Raw genomic sequence first — 23,688 nt, 5'->3', positions numbered from 1 at the left:
ACGCAACTCTCAAGCTAGACGATCTGAGGTAACAAACATGTAAAAAATCACGGTCATTTAGATGATCTCCCCCTTTTTAAAATAATATTAGTTAGTATAGAAAGAAGAAAAACGTTAATAATGCTGCGTCAACATCAAGCACAGCCGACGACGGTGCCGTGGTTAATTGGTTAAACAACTGAGAGTTTATACAGAATTATCGATGCTATGTGTGTTCTCAACCCAGTCGGCCTTACCTGTACAGTTGAAACGTATTTACACTATTTACAGGCGCCAGCGGGCATACCCTAGTGTTTGTTCCGCCGCTAATTACGGTGGACAATGTTTGTGCGAGATTATCGCTCTCGCAAATGTCGCCCGAACCTATAAATTTACCTTATAATACAGTAAAATTATACATTTTGCGTTTGCGTCAAATCCGGTAGTTCTGATTTTTTGCAGGCTTGTTTATGATGTTGGCCCAATGAATAATCCAAGTTTGTGACCTCGAGCGCCGAACGCAATGTTGTCAAAAATCGAATAAACCGCAATTTTTTTTAGATTTGGGCGATTATATATAACCCTAAAGTACTAGTTTTTGATAGTAACTTCCTAGGGCGTTTTTAAAGTAGACTAAATTTGCTCCAATAAGACACTAGAATTGTCTCTGTACATCTAATATTATCCGAGATAAAACCTTTCAAAATTTTATAATTTTACATCAGTTCTTAGCTATAATATAAGGGTTAGGTAGGTAATTTATATGGAATTCATCACCGCCACGTTCTACAAAATATTTATTTTTAGGTCAGTAAATGAATGCTCAAAAAACGTTGTAGAGGGAAATGCTAGGAACACAATTTTTGACTCCGTAACTTTGTTTAGACTAGTTAGGAGGTAAACATATCAAAAGTCCCCGGCTGTAGCCCCGGTGCTGCGGGGTAGAGGGGGGTAAGAAGGTCGAATTTTTCGGTTTTTCATTGATATCTTGGAAACTTTGCATCTTAGCGACATGACTACTAAGACAAACCGAAAGCTCATAAAATTAGTTACAAGTTTTATCTAGTCAAGTTTTTCGATATCTTGAATAGTTTTTGAGATACCCGCTCTTGAAAGTTTATTTAGGGATTTTAATTTTATCTTGATATCTACATCAGTGATGCTGTTAGGCCATGTTTGGTATCATTTTCGTATAAATCGGGGGTGCTGAATTCATTTATGGTATCACATTGGCACTATTCCGAAGTAAAACCAAAAGTAAAAAAAATATATTTTTAAAAATCCCTCTTCACGCTTAAACCGCTGAACCAATTTCGTTGAAATTTGGTATAGAAATAGTTTCAGTCTCGACACAGGACATAGGATGGTTTTTATAACCAAAAGCATCTTTTGAGGATGTGAAAAGTGGGGTGGAAGTTTGTATGAGGAGTCAATAATCGCTGAACCGGTTTAGGTGAAATTTAGGATGGTATACATCTGTGATTTAGATGAAAATGATACCTAACATGACTTCAAACTTTACCTTAAGCAGTATTTACCTCAGGAATTCAGTTTCGTCGACGAAGTTGAATTCCCCCCATACTCCATTTCACAACTTTAAGGGATGATTATTGAGATATAAAGTATCTTATGTCCTGTCTTGGGACTCGAAATATGTGTATACCAAATTACAATTAAATCGGTTGAGCGGTTTAAGCGTGAAGAGGAATTAAAAAAAAAAGGTATTTGTTTAAAGTTTATATGTTTTTTCTAAGGAATGGTGTCAATGTGATACCAAAAATGAATTCAACACCCCCGATTTATACGAAAATGATACCAAACACGGCCTAGCAGCTTCACTAATGTAGATATCAAGATAAAATTTAAAGCCCTAAATAGAGACGAATATAGACGTCATTAAGCTAGGGATTACATCGAATACCTATACTTTTTTTAGTGACGCGCATTTGTGTGAGCGCTGGCTGGACCATTGCGTGGTTACTGAAGCTGCCTTGTCTTCCGTGCGAAATGTGTTTGTAGATAACTGTGTTACTTGGTCTGACCATTTCCCTATGTTTATGGAATGTGACCTGAATATTATAGTTCCCAGAGTTACTACTGGTGGGGCTCATCTAAACAAGAATAATAATGTCATTTGGGGAGAAAGAACACCAGAGCAGGTTGAAATGTATTCTAAACAATGTAATCAGATGTTAACATGTATTGATTTCCCGACTGAACTAAGGACCTGTGCGGACAACTATTGTCAAATTTATGGGCACAGAAAAGTTCTGGACGATCTCTATAGTGACATAATTAATGCTTTAAGAAATTCGGCGACTATAGGGAGGATTGAAAGAGGAAGTAGGACTAAAAAACAGGTAGTGGGCTGGAATAAGTTTGTCAGTGGCGCTCATAGGGTTGCCAGGCAACGGTTTCATGAATGGACATTAGGTGGGAGACCTAAAAGCGGATGTCTTTTTAAAGAGATGGTGGAGAGTCGTAAGATCTTTAAATCGCGGTTAAAATGGTGTCAAAATCATCAAAACCAAATTAAACTGGACATAATCACCTCTCATCACTCTAAAAAAGATTTCCGTGGTTTCTGGAGATCCACAAGTAAAATGAAGCATGTGGCTGGTCACCCGGTCAGTGTTGATGGCGTAAGCGAGCCTAAAAGTGTCGCGAACCTGTTTAAAGACCATTTCTTTTTGAAATCTCCCTTAGGTCCATCGATGATGGGGGGGCTTGTGACTGAGACCTCCAATGAAAAACCAGGCCCGGGGTTTACGGTCAAGGATATTGACAAAGTAATTAAATCAATGTCCAGAGGCAAATCCCCGGGTCATGACGGTCTCAGTATCGAGCATCTCCAAAATGCTGGTCCTCACATATCTAGGATATTGGCAATGTTTTTTACAATGTGTATGAGGCATTCATATCTGCCTGATGATATGATGCGTACTATCGTGGTTCCTGTAGTTAAAAACAAAACTGGGGACTTGGCAGACAAAAACAATTACAGACCGATATCACTGGCAACGATTATAGCCAAAGTATTTGACAGTGTGCTTAATTCACAGCTAAGTAAGCATATAAAACTGCATGACAACCAATTTGGCTTTCGACCGCGTTTGTCTACAGAATCTGCAATACTGTGTCTGAAGCATACTGTCAAGTATTACACCAAGAGCAAGACCCCAGTGATTGCATGTTTCCTGGACCTTTCTAGGGCATTTGACCTGGTTTCCTATGACATACTATGGGAAAAATTAAGGAAAACCAGTATACCACCGGAAACAGTACGTATGTTTAGGTACTGGTATGGAAACCAGGTCAACTGCGTTAGATGGTCAAATGCGCTGTCGGACGAATACAGGTTGGAATGCGGGGTGAGGCAGGGGGGTTTGAGCTCACCAACGCTCTTCAACCTGTATGTGAACGAACTCATCGAGGAGCTCAGCAGCATCCATGTCGGATGCCATATAGACGGAGTCTGTGTAAACAACATCAGTTACGCGGACGACATGGTGCTGCTGAGCGCCTCGGTCTGTGGCATGCGTAGGCTGCTCAAGATATGTGAGGACTATGCGGTGAGTCACGGTCTCAAATATAATGAGAAGAAGAGCCAATATGTAGTCTTTGAGAGCGGCCGCAACAGGTCTTCAGAGTTTCCCGCAATATATCTTAATGGCAGTCCAATGGACCGAGTAACCCAATTTAAATATCTAGGTCATGTTGTTGCGGCCGACCTCAAGGACGATATAGATATTGAAAGGGAACGAAGGGCCTTGTCGGTGCGGGCAAATATGATAGCACGAAGGTTTGCGGGTTGCTCCAGGGGGGTAAAGATCACTCTCTTTAGAGCGTTCTGTACTTCCCTGTATACCTGCAGCCTTTGGGTTCAGTATTCGCAACGGGCTTATAGGGCCCTTCGAGTCCAATATAATAACGCGTTCCGGGTGATGATGGGACTGCCTCGCTTCTGTAGCGCATCAGGGATGTTTGCTGAGGCGGGCGTCGATTGTTTTCAGGCGACCTTGCGTGTGCGCGCCGCATCCCTGGTGCGCCGGGTGCGGGACAGTCCCAACACCATCTTGAGAATGATAGCGGAAAAGCCAGACTGTCCCATAATGCTCCACTGTGAGGGACTACATTCCCCTACAAGTGTGATACAGTGGTAGCAAAAATTAAGAGTTTGGCTAGCACTGTATATCTTGTGTCAATTTTAATGTGTATATGTTGTGTTTATGTGTAATTCTTGTAAGTTTATTGTTTATTGTTGTGTATTGCTATGTGTGTACGTAAATCACATGAAATAAATAATTTTGAATTTGAATTTGAATTAAATAAACTTTCAAGAGCGGATATCTCAAAAACTATTCAAGATATCGAAAAACTTGACGTAATAAAACTTGTAACAAATTTTATCAGCTTTTGGTTTGTCTCAGTAGTCATGTCGCTAAGACGCAAAGTTTCCAAGATATTAGTGAAAAACTCAAAAATGAGACCTTCTTTCCCCCCTCTCCCCCCCAGCACCGGGGCTACGGCCGGGGACTTTTAATATGTTCACCTCCTAACTAGTCCAAACAAAGTTACGGAGTCAAAAATTGTGTGCCTAGCATTTCCCTCTATAACTTCTTATTTCTTGGCCTATTTCCATAAAAAACATTTTTTTTTCAAAATAGTCACTCATACATTTTTTTATGGAAAATAAATATTTGGTAGAACGTGGCGGTGATGAATTCCATATAAATTACCTACCTAACTTTCATATTATAGCTAAGAACTGATGTAAAATTATAAAATTTTGAAAAGCTTTATCTCGGAAAATATTAGATGTACAGAGACAATTCTAGTGTCTTATTGTAGCAATTTTAGTCTACTTTAAAAACGCCCTAGGAAGTTACTATCAAAAACTAGTACTTTAGGGTTATAATCGCCCAAATCTAAAAAAAATTGCGGTTTATTCGATTTTTGACAAAGTTGCGTTCGGCGCTCGAGGTCACAAACTTGGATTATTCATTGGGCCAACATAATAAACAAGTCTGCAAAAAATCAGAACTACCGGATTTGACGCAAAAGAGCCAGGTTACAAAATTCGACAAAGTTACTGGATTATTAGGCGTTTGCTAATCGCAAATTGTAGTTCTTATTATTTAATTGTTGAAACTTACCTAAAAATAACTACCGTAAAATCAGGTAACTTTAGTTCACTTACAACAACTTACAACTATTTATGCTCCGAATTCAAGGTCCAGTAAAATATGTATAGGTATGTTTTCAAATTGTGTATTTTTATAATATAAAAAGAGCTATCTAAGCAGCAAAATTAAATGTAACGGGTACAAATAATAAAGGCTCGTTAAGAATCAACGTTAAAAACTGGACCATAATTTGTACTGATTTTACGGTACTGCAACCATCTAGTGAACTTTGAGTTTAATTAGTTACTTAAATTACAAAAGTTGGGTACAAAAGTGAGCTTGACTGTTCCTCTGTTTACGCCATCCTCTTTTCTATTAATAAACTACCTACTACTAGTATATTGTATACAGGGTGATTTTGGTTATAGGTACTAAGTAACTTTTACCACGGGGTCAACCGCGAAATCGCGACCGAAAAACATCAGGGGGCCTAGTCAAGATGACAATCGTACATCGACAAACGTCGAACGAAAAGAAAAAATGTATTAAGATGACACATGCTACGAAAAGTCACACACACGTACATTATTAGGTAGGTATTTAAGTTTCGTTTTGATTGACTTTACCGACCATTGCGTAGCTAGGCTAAAAAATAGAACTGTTTATTTTTCGCATTTTCGAAGTTAGCCCCATAGTTATGACAATATCATAGTAGAAATTTTAAGCTAGACAACAAATTAAAAAATTAAAAACACGACTGCTGCATTTTAAAGCGAACTGAAAAGCTAAAAATAATGTTCATATGTTAGTTACATAACTTTATGAATCTAAATTGGAATGTAAATATACACTCACGGTCATTCACAGTAAATACTAAGGGTTATGCTCATTTATGACCGTGACTGTAGGTACGTGTACATTTAATTTCAATTACAATCGGGGGACCTTGGTGTGCCTAAGTGCATCTCATTCAAAAGGTCCCCCGACTGCAATAGAAATTAAATGTACACGTACCTACATTCACGGTCATAAATGAGCATAAACCTTAGTATTTACTGTGAATGACCGTGAGTGTATATTTACATTCCAATTTAGATTCATAAAGTTATGTAACTAACATATGAACATTATTTTTAGCTTTTCAGTTCGCTTTAAAATGCAGCAGTCGTGTTTTTAATTTTTTAATTAATTATTTTATTTTAAACATTTTAGTGAAAAAAACTAAGTATAAAACTATGATTTAAGGTAGGTATATAGATTTCCCCCGGCCATTTAGTTTGTCCACGAAGTTTTTTTTATGTGGATATTAGCTTCTGGAACTGGGACCTTTTAATTAAGCTCACCGTTCCGGAATACGTCCGGGCTTCTTTTCTGTGGAGAATATGTGGATGTGTTCACAATTTGGGATATTCGACAATTTTAAATATATCTTCTTAGAAAGAAGTAGACATTTTTAATTATAATGGCCATGAGGGTTTGAAGGTCCACAATAAAGACTCATAATTTTGGACCGCGTGCAGCGCGCCACGTACGTTGGGCTACGTTCGACTCTTTTAGTATGAGAAAGTCGAAGGCACCTGGCTTTGGACCGCGTGCAGCGTGCCACGTACGTCAGGCTATCTACGCCCGACACTCTTAGTATGTTCGACGCCCGGTTTTGCAACGCGTACGGCGCGCCACGTAGGTCGGGCTACGCCCGAAGATTTAAGTATGAGGGCGCCAAAGGCACCCGGCTTTGGAACGCGTACAGCGTGTCTTGTACGTCGGGCTACGTCAGACTCTTTTAGGATGAGGGCGCCGAAGGCGCCAGGTTTTGAAACGCGTACAGCGCGCCACGTACGTCGGGCTCCGCCCGACACTCTTAGTATGAGGGCGCCGAAGGCGCCCGGTTTTGGAACGCGTCCGGCGCGCCACGTACGTCGGGCTACGCCCGACGCTTTAAGTATAAGGGCGCCGAAGGCGCCCGGTTTTGGAACACATACAGCGCGCCACGTACGTCGGGCTACGCCCGACGCTTTAAATATGACGGCACCGAAAGCACCCGGTAATGGAACGCATACAGTGCGCCACGTACATCGGGCTACCTTCGCCCGACACTCTTAGTATGAGGGCGCCGAAAGCGCCCGGTTTTGAAACGCGTACAGCGCGCCACGTACGTCGGGCTACGCCCGACACTCTTAGTATGAGGGTGCCGAAGGCGCCCGGTTTTGGAACGCGTCCGGCGCGCCACGTAGGTCGGGCTACGCCCGACGCTTTAAGTATGTGGGCGCCGACGGCGCCCGGTTTTGGAACACATACAGCGCGCCACGTACGTCGGACTACCTACGCCCGACACTCTTAGTATGAGGGTGCCGGAGGCGCCCGGTATTGGTAAGCGTACAGCGCGCAACGTACGTCGGGCTACGCCCAACGTTTTGAGTATGAGGGCGCCGAAGGCACTCGGCTTTGGTAAGCGTACAATATTATACTAAAGGTAGGTACGCCTCTTTAGGGACACTTCGGGCTTTCGGTCCTACGCGAAGTTTACCTCTGGTGCGCCTTTAATTTGGTGTTCAGACATAGAATGACAATACACTTCTATTGTTACAGTCGACCTACCTACCTACGCACGTGTTAAATCAAAATCTGTTTTTTTACAGTCGGGTTGAATTAGTAGTCAAGTACAATTTTATTCACAAGAAATATAAGAATGCAATAAGCCATAAATTATTCAAACCTATCGCTTAAATCGAAGTTCACAGGTTTAGATTTCAATAGGGCGATTTAGAACATGTTTGTGTTTAGTTCCTTTTACCTTATAAAAATATATACAAATCATATGGATGATTTGTATATATTTTTATGATCAGCAGTCAATACCCTTTCATTTGATAGCTCACTAAAGTAGATAGAAGGATTTATTTTTCTTAGCACATTTTGTAAATCCTTATTTAACCAAAATGAGACTTAAACGCGTATGCTGCATATATATTTTAAATCGTCTTTCAAGGCTCTTCATTTTGAGACCCCACTCGATAGGATTGCAAGATTTTTTTTTCTAAACGTGACGCAATTTTGTGTATTACGTCCGCCATATTGGTTTTACAATAACGTCACATAGCCTATGTTAGTCGGGATGACGTAAGGATTCTAATGATGTATCATACATCTAAATCGGTTAAGGCATTCAGAAGTTATGGTGGAATAAAGAAACTCACATACATATATACATACAAACATGAACGCTGAAAACAATACACTCTTTTTGTTTGGGCAGTCGTGTAAAAAAGCCTAAACATTATAGTTTTATCCGTTTGGAAGGAATACTATGACGAATAAATACCACAGCCTATAGTGTCATTCTATGGAACTTGCTAACTATGTAAACAAACCGCCATATTGAAACTGTCAAAAATGATGAATTTACTATAGTTCGTTTTTTTTAGCATTAGAAATTAGGTAAACAATCTTGATGTGTCTTCTAATTGAAAAACACATTTTAAAAATAAGTTACGGCAAATATGTAACAATTATGAATCTAATACAATCATTTATATTCTTCTGCTTTCATAAGTAATAGTTTTTGAATTTTAAAAAGCGTTTTTCAATTAAAAGACATGTTAAGATCGCTTACCTTCTTGCAAGTTCTTTCTAATGCCAGGCATGGCTCACTCCACGATTTCGTCGCTTTGCTACAGGTAGCTAAAAGTACATCTGTTCGGCCCCAATTTTGGGGTTTGCCATAAGCCGCGCGTGGCGCTGTCGCCACCTAGCGGCCATATCTGTGCTGATCGCCACAGACGCGTTTTGTTAGGAAGTCAGTCTTCTGTACCTAGTACTATTATTTATTCTGTGCTAATGCTAAAAAAACGAACTATAGTGATGTTTGTTTACATAGTTAGCAAGTTCCATAGAATGACACTTTATATTGTCAAAATTGCCTATGATAAAAATACCCCTCGGATTGTCGATTAAAAAGATTTGCAGTTCTGGCAGACGCGTATCTCTTCTCTTGCACAATCGACTAATATTATCGGAATTTTCGAAATAAGTTAATTCCTCGCGAATGAGGCATGGTCGAACGTGCTGATGCAGCGTCAGAGACACGTCGAGTCTCCTGTATCATAAACAAACGTGCTCCGAAGTGCAACGTTGCAGATCTTCTGTCAGACCAGTCCGCGGTCGGCTGCCGACTACATGTGAAGTGCGAATGGACAAAAATGTGCAAGTGATTGTTTTAATTCATAAAACAGGTAAGAAAGTGATGTTATAATATTTTTACCAGGATTTTAGATTAGTGGGGTTTCACTTTTGTTTATTTATTGATAGTTGGTTAACATTTTTGCGGGTAGATAACGGTCAACTTGGTTACCCGCTCCGTTTTAATAAAATCGCAACATCCACTGGTGGGAAAACAAACTACTTTGTGCCATTTTCTCGAACGCAGCTCATTATAATAAACTTATGGAATATACTACAGTTACACAGTATCTCTAACTATTTATAAAGTAGCTAAGTGTTAGCACTTTCGGTATTTATAAATATAAGAACCTTCCTAGAAATGGAAGCGAAATTAATGCTTAATTCAGCTAAATTCAGGAATATTTTTACGCGTGAAGAGGTAACAGATAGACACATTTCGCATAATGTATAATATTAATATGGATGTTTTTTTTACAAAATAGTTTTCCAATTTTCCCTGTATTTGTAGTATAAGACGAGAATTCTTGCCAAATTTCATAGTTCTAGGTTCTAGGTCAACGGGAAGTACCTACCCTACAAAACTTTGATTCCTTTGAGTTGAGAGTGTCAAAATGTACGTCTTTTCGGAATAAACGGCAGTAGACTGTAGACATGAGTATAGGGTTTTAATTTTAACTCGATACCTCCACGCGTTCCCGAGATAAAGGGTCTTGACAAACTGACAGATGGACGGACGGATAGTAAAGTGATCCTATATATAAGGGTTCCGTTCACCGGTCGTCTTTAAGAGGGAAGTATTTTGATTTTGATGTCGATCACTTCAGCATAATATAATTAATATATTGTAGGTACCAGGGATATCAAATTGTGACATTTTAAATATACTTAACTCACAATATGTACCTATTGTATATTTGGAATTTATTTTTTGAGAAACTAAACTTCCGACTCACGCTAGACCGGGCCGGGGCCGGGCCGGAACTTCGCATCGTTTTCTATGGAAAGCACCTTGTGATCACCGATCAGCAGTAATAGAAAATGACATGTCGGACGACTCGGCCCGGGCCCGGTCCGGCCTAGCGTGTATCATACTTAATCTCTCCTATTTGTACCGAATAATTTGCACTGCATACCACATCATAATAAAATGTCAAGTGAACTCACCGTGCTCCAGCTCTGGTGTGTAGATGATGGCCTGATGCCAGCCCCGCCACACCGCGTACTCCAAAACGAGGGGAAAGGATGCAAGTGCAGACGCGGGGCACCGCGCCTGGGCCCCCCTGAACCCGAGCGCGCATAACACGATGCCCAGTAACACCCCCCGCATCTATGACACAGACAACCGGTTGAACATTTTAAATTTTCCGGGTGGGACGTGAGCGTTTTTTATGTAAAAGCGGCGCGCCCCGGTCTCGCGCCGCCCTCAAAAGGCACCTATGGGACGGAGCCTTTAAGGATGATTCACGTTAGACCGGGCCGTGTCCGACCCGGAGCTTCAGGTGCATCGTTTTCTATGGGAAGCATCACGTGATCGCCTGTCATATCATAGAAAAGTAAGGGCCGGAAACTCCGGCCCGGACACGACCCGGTCTAACGTCAGTCATCCTTTACAGGTCGGATTTTAAATGGTCAGTGAGAGCAGCTACCAGTTGGTGCTGCTTTGCTAGAGTGGTCTTAGGAGAACTTCTCTAATTTTTTAATTAAAGGCAGTTGGCATTTACAGATTTGAACAAATAATGTTTGAATAAAAAACTATATTAACTATTTATATTGGGTAGTAGGTAACTATATTGGGTAACTATAACTATGTAGTAGGTATAACCTCTCTATGGGGTATAACTAATATATTGGTTACTATTAGCAGATTAGCGATCAGCCCCGGCTTCGCACGGGTTACACAAAAACATCACAAAACCTAATTTGCTATTAGGTATACAATTATACATAGGTACATCTTCCTCGAGAATCGCTCTATTGATAGGTGAAAACCGCATGAAAATCCGTTCAGTAGTTTTTGAGTTTATCGCGAACATACAAACAGACAGACACGGCGGGAGACTTTGTTTTATAAGGTGTATCTAGTGATATTAAATCTTGCCATTCGATAGTTGCTAAGGCTGGAAATTCACCAAGCCTCTTTGCAAACCGCGAGTTCACAGTTCGAGACAAACTATCTATAGGTAACATATATCTACTAACTATTTTACTTACTAGTAATAATATGAAGAACTTACCTCTAAGCCGGCAGTGGAGTAATTAAATCAAACATAGATAGGTATTTACTTATGTGTTTCAGGCGCCAGCATTCTTCGAATTGAATAAAGGGTGTGTCGGCGTCGGTCGAATTACTGAATAGCCCCGAGTGCTTTACAGTTTAATGAATATTGATTAATTTGTAGATTTTAACAAGAAATAGGTACTTAGTTATTTTCTTTTACAAGGAGGTAAAGTTGTTGTTTACTCCTCTTGATAATATTGATACCCGAGCAAGCGCAGGGTTTCTTTCAGAGGTGTTTGAAATTTAAAGTTTAAACTTTACGCAGATAAGAAAGTTTTTTTAACATTATGTTGGTCGTAATTTGCGGTTTTTGAGGGCATCATAGAGGTTTTATGATATGTGTAGAGAAAAGCATTAATTTGTGTCTGAATGTATCTAATACCTTTAAACGAGCAATTATATATAGGTATATTTTGGGGATCTCGGAAACGGCTGTAACGATTTCCGTGAAATTTGCTATATGGGGGTTTTCAGGGGCGATAAATCGATCTAGCTAGGCTAGCTAGGGTACTCGTACCTATAGGTATGATATACCCACCTACCGGTGATAACACGAGCTCATAAAATTGTCAAGTTCCTGTATATATATTTACTTTATTTCATATTAAATCTGAAACACTAACCCTCTTATTCATTAAACTTAGAGCTTGAATTAGTTAAAATTATGTTTTATCCCTCTCTTACAAATACTTAAGTCAAAATGACAGATAAAGACAAACGATTCCTTTTCGGAAACCTAATTCAGGCTTGTAATGCGTTTATGAATAAGGCCATAATAATATTAATAGGTTCCTAGTCGGCGTGATAAGGACACCTCGAGGTGGCTATGACGCCTGTGACAAATATTCTATTCATCAATCTAGATAGCTACTTCTATTCATTAGTTCAATTAATGATGACCAATTCAATTCATTTGATTACCTATGTTCGTGTCATGTATGTAACAACGACATTTCAGGTTCAGTCGATCCATTTATTACTTGAAGCTATGAATAAACGAATGTTAGTGGGTGGTCGCTTACAAAATATATGCAGGTACCTATGACAGAGTAACATATAAATACATATAAGTATGTATATGTACAGTCGAATTGGGATATAATGAAAAAGACTATTGATAAGAAGTACAAAATACAAAAAAAAATTGGACGTGGTTTAATTTTATTAGTCAACAATTAGTCGGCACAAGCAAAGTGCCTTGAAAATTGAAAACTATATAGTCTAGAAAAAGGAGAAAAAAAATATTTTTACTGAAAATTTCTCAGTTATGACTTATAACTAGTTTTCACTTATGCATTCGGAAAACTGTCTTTGCTATAACGAATTTTCACCTCACTGTTTTACTAAACAATGGAAACCTTGGAAATTATTATTTAGTCATGACTGTTTTCCGGAACCAATTTAAGTAGGTATATATTTACACAAAATATTATGTAAGGTTTGTAAATATACACAATTATCTATTAAGTTATTAATATTTATTTTTCTATCTACAGATCCACATAATGTCTCCAGCGACGAAAACGAAAACCACTCATTTAGAACCACCCGAATTCATGAAAAATCTTGCACAATGCAGAGTTTGCCACGTCATACATAAACCTCTTGAAGGGATCGAGTGCGACAATAACAATAATAATATAGAAACCACTGAGACGCTAATAAATGAGCAATACGGCTCCGACAAACCCTTACGGATACCGGAATTCTCCTGGCTTCGACAATGGGAGCAACGAATGGGATTCGAAACGGAACTTATCTGGTTGAACATTATATCCATATCCGTGTTACATATCATCACTGTTGTATGGTTCGCTTACAATTTAATGACTGGTCACCTGCCAAAGTGGCAAAGTGCAGTCTATGGTGAGTTACAAGATTTCACTTTATTTTTTAATGTGCCATCAGACACGTGGCAAGTGACGCCACAGTGTTGAACACTGTAATTTAAATCCATCATCACAACTCCCTCGAAAACTAAACCGATTGGAGTTCGTATGTACCTCTCGAACTCTGCGAAAAAGCGAATTTCTCTGAACTTTGAGCTCGGAGCTTTGGGTAGGTAATAGCTATTACCTATACCTGCCAAGGTATTGGAGCTATTAATTTCTCTGAATTCGCATTGTTCAATTGATCTGCTATGTTAGGTTCTGAATGGGTGTCCGTCAGCCGTGTCAGTTATGGGATAAACATCGTTTATAATTTCGATTAGATAAGTTTCAAATGAAGGTTCTCAGTTAAGTTGAATGTTTTTTGTAGATCAAAGTGAAACCGAATATGTACACATATTAACTTGTGTCAATTTCAGGCTACTTCGTAGGGAACGTGGCCGGGTTCGGTGTGACGGCCGGCGTGCACCGATATTGGTGTCATCGCTCCTACAAAGCCACGCTGCCGCTGCAGTGGATCCTCATTATATGTTACTCTGTGGCCGGACAGGTAAACACATTTGTCGGGACCGTTTCTTAAAAGCTTGTACATCCGCTTATATTACAAGTTACAAGAGCTTTTCAGTCGACAATTACAGTCGGTGGAAGTTAAAAAGTAATTTATGACTTGACCCATATATTTACGAAGCTAAGACCTACCGTTTAACTTATAGCCTTAGTATCATATAGGTACCTATACCTACTTACAGATATTACTTGGCTAGTTTTAACGTATAGGCTATTATTATAATTGTGTCCATATATGTTACTTTTTAGGATTCCGTACATAAGCTGTAACCTTTTTTGTTTTCTCTTTGTTCGATTTGTTGCTGTAAGTTTTGTTGCGACAATAAATGACTTTTTATTTATTTTATTTATTTATTTATAAGGATAATTTTTGCATTGAAAGGGTTGCTCTTTATTAAACCTATTTAAAATGTAATATCGATAGAACCCCATCCCCGACTGGGTGCGTGACCACCGCGTGCACCACAAGTTCTCAGAGACGTCGGCGGACCCTCACGACGCGCGGCGCGGGTTCTTCTTCGCGCACGTCGGGTGGCTCATGATGAGGAAGCACCCGGACGTCGTGCGCGAGGGCCGCAAGATCGACATGACTGACGTCACCCAAGACCCGCTTGTGCAGTTTCATACCAAGTAAGTTCATTGGTTCTCATAGGTACAAGGGACCAAAAGGGAAATAGGACGACTTGACGAATAAAGTCACACCTACACCAGGCCTATGGAACTCTCCGCGCGAGCTCGGATTTATACCTACGAATCTGCTCCCGTTCACGGTAGAAAAGCAAGCCAGTTGGTTGCCGCACGCGCTCACTTACGCACGTCACCGCGCGCCGCACTGTCAATTTTTACGATAGTTACAAGCTACGTAGTAGATACCTACTATTGAATTTCTTTAATCAAACATGTAATGTTTATTATGTATGACAAATGTATAGTTTTAGGTATCTATCTATTTGAAATAGGTAGCAAATTTTTAATTTATTTTGGTAAATGTTTATTTTAACGACAGTAAGTTAACTTTACACTGGAAAGTGCCTACTTATTTTTGCTCTGGTTAACTTATAATTAATTACCTGTATTCATGGGGTTTCAATTATTTTTCTTTAGGCACTGGTCCCACCGCGAGCTAGTAAGCTATGAGCTATCGGCTATAAACACGAACAAAAGATAAGCACTCCCGTGTAAATAAAAGAGACACGGCGATATTTATAGCTCACCGCTGGGCGAGTAACTATAAATATCCCCGTGTCTCTTTTATTTACACGGGAGTGCTTATCTTTTGTTCGTGTTTATAGCCGATAGCTCATAGCTTACTAGCTCGCGGTGGGACCAGTGCCTAATTGTGTAACATAATCTCTATCTGGTTTTAAATTATACGAAGTTTTAAAACTAATTCTTGCTGGGATTATTGCGCGGTTTATAAAACGGCGTAAACACTGCGGTTACTGCAGGGACATATGACCTTTTAAAATGACTATTTCGCAAATACTAACGCATAATTGGAATATTAGGTATAATTTAAGATTTAGCTTTCCTTTTATTTCACTCCGCTGTTTAAGTAGGTATTTATTTATCATTTCTAAGCGTCAGCAACCCTAGCGTTATGCCGGTGCGCGCGGTGCGGGGAGCGGCGCGTCGAAGGTCACTCCATTATATTTTTGTGTAGGTATCAAAACGGTAGGTATTTACGAACAGATACTTATGTTTGAGAGATAAGTATCTGTTCGTAAGAACTATTACATAATCTGTGCCTACACAGTCAACCCGGAAATGAATGCTTAGTCTGAATGGATAAATCGTAATGAGACTTTTTAATTAATTCGTTAATATATTTTAACTTGCGACCCACCCCTTTGCACGAGTAAACCTTAAAACTCTTTATACACCTACCCCTTCCTCAAGAATCACTTTATAGATAGATGAAAACCGCATGAAAATCCGTTCATAAGTTTTTGAGTTTATCGCGAACATACACACCTACATACAAACAGATAATGCGGTGGGGACTTTGTTTTATAAGATGTAGTGATTGATTTCATTAAGTTAAGATATTAACTAGGTACCTATTGTATTTCGATAAATAGATACTAAGACGTTTATTTGGTTGCTGCAAATACACACAATTTAAAATTTACAAAAAATAACAACATACCTAAGTATTGTATATTTAGTTGCAGTACCTTTACGCTTTGCATGAAATGCACTGGATCAGAATTTCAGCACAAACAAAAGGATTCCGATTCAGCTATGCGCTTCGCTATTTCGAGCAAAGCACTGATAATCTGCCGGAATCCAAATCAAGTTACAGTTAGGCAGTTAAACTACAAAACAAAGATAGTATATTTAGATGATTATGTAGGAAGTGTTGGTGTAGGTGTTGGTCAGTTTAAGCAAGTACTTACAGCTTAAGGCTCCTGTTCACGTTGGGCCAACGCCAACGCCAACGAGGGACGCATTTATGCGTTAGAGGGAGCAAGTGATATTGCTATCTCATTCTACCGCATGGCTGCGTCCCTCGTTGGCGTTGGCGTTGGCCCAACATGAAGAGGAGCCTTTAGGTACACCAAACTTCATATTAGGCACATGAAGTTGAGTAACTTAAATTAAAACTGACGTTCTTTTGTTAAACACAATGAAATCACAACTTTGGGAACAAATCAAATTATTTTATTAAATATTAAGTTAAATAAATAAATATTAAGGGACGTCTTACACAGATCAACCTAACCCCTAACTATGTATATGGTGTACTTACATGTACCTACATATATTATTGTACGATATATTATATGACTTAAATATGAGAGACTTCGTAAAAGTTAAGTTTGGCCGACCAAGAATGTTTAAGTCTGCAAACTTGTGACAATATAATATTGTAATTTGGCAGTGGGGTTTGGTATTCGTACCAAGGTGTTGGGAGTATCGTAAATAAAAGTTTAGACGCCGGGAAAAATAATTGTTCTATATTAACACTACTAAGAAAACTAAACTAACTAAAATTACATTATTTAACAAGTATTAGGGAGCGATATAAGATCAAGCTCGACCCGTGATAAAGGTACAAGATAACTTGTCGAGTTGACGTCTAACTCAGAACTGATTCTGACTCCCCGCGATCCTGATGACCATAACTTTGCAGGTAAGCAACAGGCTCATCGGGATAGCGGTACAGGACCGATAACGGTTTTGCACATGCCTGATCCTAGCATTTCTCACGCTGGGTACAAATTAGTTTATTACGTAAGTTAACAATAGCTATTCGGACACCGACAAAGAAATAAAACAAAGATGGATAAACAAAGAGTCAGTGCCGGCAAAGAAAAGGAAATACATTTTACAATATTTTTACAAGCTTATCCCTAACGGCTAGCCATCATAAAATTCATAAAATTAAGTTACCGTTACGTGTGCTATGCACATTGCGTATAACGGGAAAAGCTAAAATTTAATTTATTTAATATCATCTAAGCTTGGGCGAATGTAGGACGCAGTCCCTACAGTACCCCCCTACCAGTGATGAAGTCACGATAGAAAAACAGAAATGAAAGAACAATTGGTAAAAACACCCACATGGAAAATGGTAAGCATATTACAAACTAAAAAGGAATGAAGTAAAGCTAAACACAAATAATAAAAATACAATTCTAGATGTACAGTGGATAAAATTGTTAGTTACAATTTGCTTAGGTGCTATGTACGTGTACGCTAAAATAACTACTACAACCAATATTTATTGTTAATGATAAATTGATAATACACGGTGAAAACACAATAAAAACAATAATAATACAAAAACATATTACGGAAAAAGGTAAATTAAGCTTAACTATTTACACACATTAATTATTTGAGACCTGCCTGGTAATAATCCGGAAAACGGACTCGTCTACCTGATCTGGTTCTGGTGACGTTATCATTAATAGGCGGCGCTTGTTGTACCATCGGTGCAGGTGCTCTAGCTGTACTCGCATTATTGTTTGTAGTGCAGGTTGTTGGCTTCACAATGAACTGTGCTGAGTCGTCTTGGAACTCGTGCGACGGTTCAATGTTATCTGCTAGTACGTAGGCTGGCTTCAGTCGGTCCACCGAAACGGTTACATGATGTCCTCGTCTGTTAATGACGAATGTTTTATCGCTTCTTGAGATAACGGCGAATGGACCTTCATACGACGATTGCAAGGTTCGTTTAGGGGCATCAACACGGACAAACACATGACTAGCTGTCTTCAGGTCTTTGAATATGAATATTTTATTACGTCCATGTCGAGTTCCTGCGACGGGTTGCAGATTAGAAAAGTTAGTTTTTAATTGAGTGACGAAATCCGATGCATCACAATCGCTGGTTGTTCTGGGTACTAAGAACTCTCCAGGTAAGCGAATGGTTTCACCGTAAACCATTTCAGCGGGCGTAGCTTGCAGATCGTCCTTGAATGCTGCGCGAATACCCATCATAACTGTAGGTAAAACTCGTGTCCATTGGTCGTTTTGATGACATTTAATCGCAGCTTTTAATTGGCGGTGAAATCGCTCAATCATTCCATTTGCAGCTGGGTGATATGCAGTAGTTCGCAGTTGAGTCGTACCAATCAGATTATTTAAGCTTCTAAAGAGATGCGACTCAAAATTTCGGCCTTGGTCCGTAGTGACACGAAGAGGTACGCCGAATCGTGTGATCCAATTTGAGTAAAATGCCCATGCTACAGTTTCTGCTTCCTGATTCTCAATAGGTATAGCTTCAGGCCACCTAGAGAAACGATCAATGCAAGTTAAAATATATCTGCATCGTTCTGAAATTGGCATTACAACTATGTCTATATGCACGTGTTCAAAGCGAGTAGAAGGCGGTGCGAATGATCCGACAGGGGCTGACACGTGACGCGTAACCTTAGCACGCTGACACTCTAAACAGCTTCGAGTCCATTCTCTGCAGTCTGATTTGATAGACGGCCAGATGAATTTCTGCGTAGCTAATTTGATAGTAGCTTTGGCTCCTGGATGAGAAAGTTGATGAACTGAATTGAAAGCAGTCCTTCTGAAAGGCTCAGTAATATAAGGTCGGGCAGACGGAGTAGAAATGTCGCAATAAATACTTTCTTCGAGCCCAGGTAACTGTACAAGCTTAAGCTGTAGCGTCGAATCAGTTTTGTTTAGTAGCGATGATAAAATGTCGTCCGATTTCTGAGATAAGGCTAAATCCTTCCAATCAATTCCTCGTTCAATTGGATCGATTTCAATGCGAGACATTGCATCGGCAGGTATATTTTGCTCTCCGCTAATGTGTCGGATGTCGGTTGTAAACTGACCGATAAAATCCAGGTAGCGGAACTGTCTTGGAGTGCATTGTTTATCTTTCTTCGCAAATGCATACACAATAGGCTTATGATCGGTATATATTGTGAATGGTCGCGCTTCCAAATTATGTCGAAATTGTTTGACAGCGGCATAAATAGCGTATAACTCTCTGTCATAAGTAGAGTACTTCTTCTCAGCACTTGTCAACTTTTTAGAAAAGAATGCTAACGGTTGCCATGCGCCATCCACTCGTTGTTGAAGTGCGGCGCCAACCGTGTTATCTGACGCATCTGTGAATAGCGCCAGGTCAGCGTTATCTTGAGGATGGGCCAGCATTGTTGCGTCGGCGAGGCATTGTTTGCAGGCCTCAAAGTCTTTAATGCTATCAGGTGTCCAGTGAATCGGCGCTTTACCTTTAAGGTTTCCCTTCAGTAAGTCGTTTAATCTAGCTTGATTCGCTGAAGCGTTAGGTAAGAAACGTCTGTAGAAGTTTAGCATACCTAAGAACTGTCGCAATTGCTTCGCTGTGGTCGGGAGTGGAAAGGAGCGTATAGCTTCTACCTTACCAGGTAACGGGCGTGTGCCCTCCGCAGACACTAAATAACCTAGGAATTCAACTTGGTCCTTACCAAACACACACTTAGAAGGGTTAATCACTACACTATAGTCACTTAATCGCTTAAACACGGTCTCTAAATGTTTTAAGTGTTCGTCACTGTCACTGGAAGCAATCAAAATATCGTCTATATAACAATAACAAAAGTCTAAACCACGTAACACTTCGTCCATAAATCGTTGAAAAGTCTGAGCTGCGTTACGGAGTCCAAAAGTCATATATGGAAACTCGAATAATCCAAATGGCGTAGTTATAGCCGTTTTGGGTATATCTTCCTCCGCCACTGGAATTTGATTGAACGCACGCACTAGATCTATGGTTGAAAACACTTTTTTTCCACTAAGAGTCTGGGCAAAATCTTCTATGTGCCGAACTGGATACTTGTCCGGTAATGTGCGGTCATTAAGCGCGCGATAATCTCCACATGGTCGCCATCCATTGTCCTTCTTCTGAACCATGTGAAGTGGCGATGCCCAGCTGCTTTGTGACGGGCGCGCAATGCCTAACTTTAGCATTGCGTCGAACTCCTTCTTCGCGGCGATAAGTCGATCGGGCGCTAACCTTCTAGGTTTTTGAGCTACTGGCGGTCCCGGCTTCGTCACAATGTAATGTTTTGTGTTGTGCTTCTTTTGTGTTGCCGCGGCACCGTCGGGCTTAGTGATGTCGCTATATTTTCTTAAAACTCGGTGATAAGGCGAGTCCCCGGCTATTGTTTTGATTGATAGCGGCGACTCGAACTCGGCTACCTGACCGGTGACCGTAAGGTTTGTCGTGGCGTCTATCAGTCTATGCCTTTTTGGATCGACTAGTAAGTCATAGTGACCTAAAAAGTCTACACCAATTATCGGCTTAGCCACGTCAGCAACAACAAATCGCCATGTGAAATCTCGACGTAGTCCGAGGTTTAGGGTCATCGTGGAGAAACCGTAAGTTTTGATCGGGGTGTTATTCGCTGCAACTAGCTCGTACAAAGATTCTTCACTGTGAGGGGCTAGGCTGCGAGGATATACACTTAAGTCCGCTCCAGTATCGATTAAAAACCTGGTCCCAGAGTTTTTGTCCATGATGAATACTCGTCGTGACGTTGTTGTTGTGTTTGGGCAACCATTCGCCACTAATGGCTCCCGCTCGCGTTTCCCGCATTGTCGGCTGCTTTAAATGCGCAAGGCGGTACGCATTTATGCGCTTCATGTCCGTAAATTTCATGGTACCAACACATACCGCTTGCTGAGTTGCTCCTTGAGCGAGGTCGAGATCGCGAACGCGAGCGTGATCTGCCTCTGTGTCGCGCACTTGCGTTGAGAGACAAAGCTTTTATTTGTTGCCGCAAGTCAGCAATTTCACTCTTTAGAACTTCTAAAACTTCCATGATGCCAAACAATTGCCAAACAAAGATGGATAAACAAAGAGTCAGTGCCGGCAAAGAAAAGGAAATACATTTTACAATATTTTTACAAGCTTATCCCTAACGGCTAGCCATCATAAAATTCATAAAATTAAGTTACCGTTACGTGTGCTATGCACATTGCGTATAACGGGAAAAGCTAAAATTTAATTTATTTAATATCATCTAAGCTTGGGCGAATGTAGGACGCAGTCCCTACAGTAACATCCCCATACTGTATCAATGCAAATAAATAATTTCTGATTCTGATTCTGATTCAATTCTTTGTCCAGTACCTAAACGAAGTTTTACCAACCAATAACTTTGAGTACCTATGCAAACTGTGACGATCTTTATAATATTTAAAACCTCCGCGTTTTGAACACATATTTATAACTCACATTAAATTTATAGACGGGTCTAACGCGAAATTTATTCAATTGCCTTTATTTACCGACGTTTGGACACAGGTTTCACTGGTCGTGGTCGCGGCTAACTGATGTCCCAGCAAAATGTCAAAACAGACCCGTGTCCGTGTCCGTGTGTGTCGTGTCCGTGTCGTGTGTGTAAATTTCGCGTTAGACCCGTCTATAAATGTGAGTTAATATGTGACGATCTTTGTTCCAGACACTTCAAACTGTTCAAGACAGCGTTCTGCTTCGTGCTGCCGACGCTGGTGCCCGTGTGGGGGTGGGCCGAGAGCTGGGAGTACGCGGTCCTCTCGCAGGTGTTCCTGCGGTACCTGATGAGCCTGAACTTCACGTGGGCGGTTAACAGCTTCGCGCACCTGTGGGGCAATAAGCCTTACGACCCGTGAGTATCTCGCCTATTGTAGGTAATTTTCCTCTAAAGCCTCTCTAATACAGTAAAATTATACATTTTGCGTTTGCGTCAAATCCGGTAGTTCTGATTTTTTGCAGACTTATTTATGATGTTGGCCCAATGAATAATCCAAGTTTGTGACCTCGAGCGCCGAACGCAACATTGTCAAAAATCGAATAAACCGCATTTTTTTTTAGATTTGGGCGATTATAACCCTAAAGTACTAGTTTTTGATAGTAACTTCCTAGGGGGTTTTTAAAGAAGACTAAATTTGCTACAATAAGACACTAGAATTGCCTCTGTAAAATTATAAAATTTTGAAAGGCTTTATCTCGGAAAATATTAGATGTACAGAGACAATTCTAGTGTCTTATTGTAGCAAATTTAGTCTACTTTAAAAACGCACTAGGAAGTTACTGCCAAAAACTAGTATTTTAGGGTTATAATCGCCCAAATCTAAAAAAAATGCGGTTTATTCGATTTTTGACAATGTTGCGTTCAGGTACTAGGCACCCTTGAAATTAACGGAAATAAAAAACACGGTGTACAGTCAGCGTCAGGCAACATCCAACGTATTCAATAGGTACTTAATTCGGTACACTATATTATTTGTATATGGCGTACCGAACTATGTGAATAGGTACTTTGGATGCTACCTGCTATAAGACGCTGACTGTACTTAATATCGGAGCACATCCTTATTTTTATGGTAATAGAAGTTTGTTACAAGATATTTGACTACTTTGGTCGTCGCGCTGTCTAATTGATGCTAACCGTATACTGGGTAATATGTATCTACCTACTTTACCTACATGTAAGTAGGCAAATTAAAAATAGTTAGAGGTAGGTTGAAACAACGCCAATTCAACGTCAATAATAGTGAACATGCATTGTTGTACACCTATTGAAATTTTTGCGTGTTTTAGATGCCATGCTTTATTTAAATTGAAAAATTAATTTCCAGGAATATCACGCCAGTTGAAAACTGGGGCGTGTCTGCCGTCGCGCTGGGCGAGGGCTGGCACAACTACCACCACACGTTCCCGTGGGACTACAAGGCCGCCGAGCTGGGCTACACTCTGAACCTCACCACGCTGCTGCTCGACGGCTTCGCGAAGATCGGGTGGGCGCACAACCTCAAGCAAGCCTCGCCACAACTTATAAAGGCGGTGGTCGAGAGAAAACACAAACACTAACTATGTAGTGGACGACCGCTTGTCGCTACAAAAGAATAGGCCCCACTTTCCTCTCTGGATCTTGATGTTATGGAAAATTCTTGCACAATTTGATGTAGGTCAATCAACCACAGCTATTATAATAATAGTCAGGAGTGGAAAATAGTCAGCAGCAGAAGTTGCTAAACGGGCAAGGTGTTCAAAATTACCTTGACGCGCTCTTGTTCTCTTAACAATAAAGTCGCGCCAAGATCATTTTGAACACCTCGCCCGCTTAGCAACTATTGCTGCTGACTGTACATATAACATAAAAATGTATATGTACAGCCAGCAGCAATGCCTATGCATTGGGGCAGCCAGTCTTACTTAGGACTGGAGATC

The 23,688-nt window shown here is 40.1% G+C and overlaps 2 protein-coding genes across 2 annotated transcripts in view; one reads left to right on the top strand and one right to left on the bottom strand.

Moving 5' to 3' along the window:
- LOC134663292 (uncharacterized) overlaps positions 1-10,614 on the bottom strand; it is a 30,240-nt gene extending 19,626 nt beyond the window's left edge. The window contains exon 1 of the mRNA XM_063520028.1: positions 10,452-10,614. Within this exon, the coding sequence (XP_063376098.1) occupies positions 10,452-10,614 (163 nt within the window). The remainder of the gene's footprint in view (positions 1-10,451) is intronic.
- LOC134680588 (acyl-CoA Delta(11) desaturase) lies at positions 9,094-23,382 on the top strand. Its single transcript, XM_063519702.1, has 6 exons — positions 9,094-9,337; positions 13,062-13,431; positions 13,874-14,004; positions 14,446-14,651; positions 21,938-22,123; positions 23,097-23,382. The coding sequence occupies exons 2-6, from the start codon at positions 13,071-13,073 to the stop codon at positions 23,326-23,328; spliced, it is 1,116 nt and encodes a 371-aa protein (XP_063375772.1). The 5' UTR covers positions 9,094-9,337; positions 13,062-13,070; the 3' UTR covers positions 23,329-23,382.
- Positions 23,383-23,688: the final 306 nt, after the last annotated feature.

This window comes from Cydia fagiglandana, chromosome 1 (genome assembly GCF_963556715.1).
Source record: "Cydia fagiglandana chromosome 1, ilCydFagi1.1, whole genome shotgun sequence".
Classification (NCBI taxonomy): domain Eukaryota; kingdom Metazoa; phylum Arthropoda; class Insecta; order Lepidoptera; family Tortricidae; genus Cydia; species Cydia fagiglandana.
The sequence above is the reverse complement of the archived record's forward strand: the minus strand, read 5'-3'. Positions and strand labels throughout refer to the sequence as shown.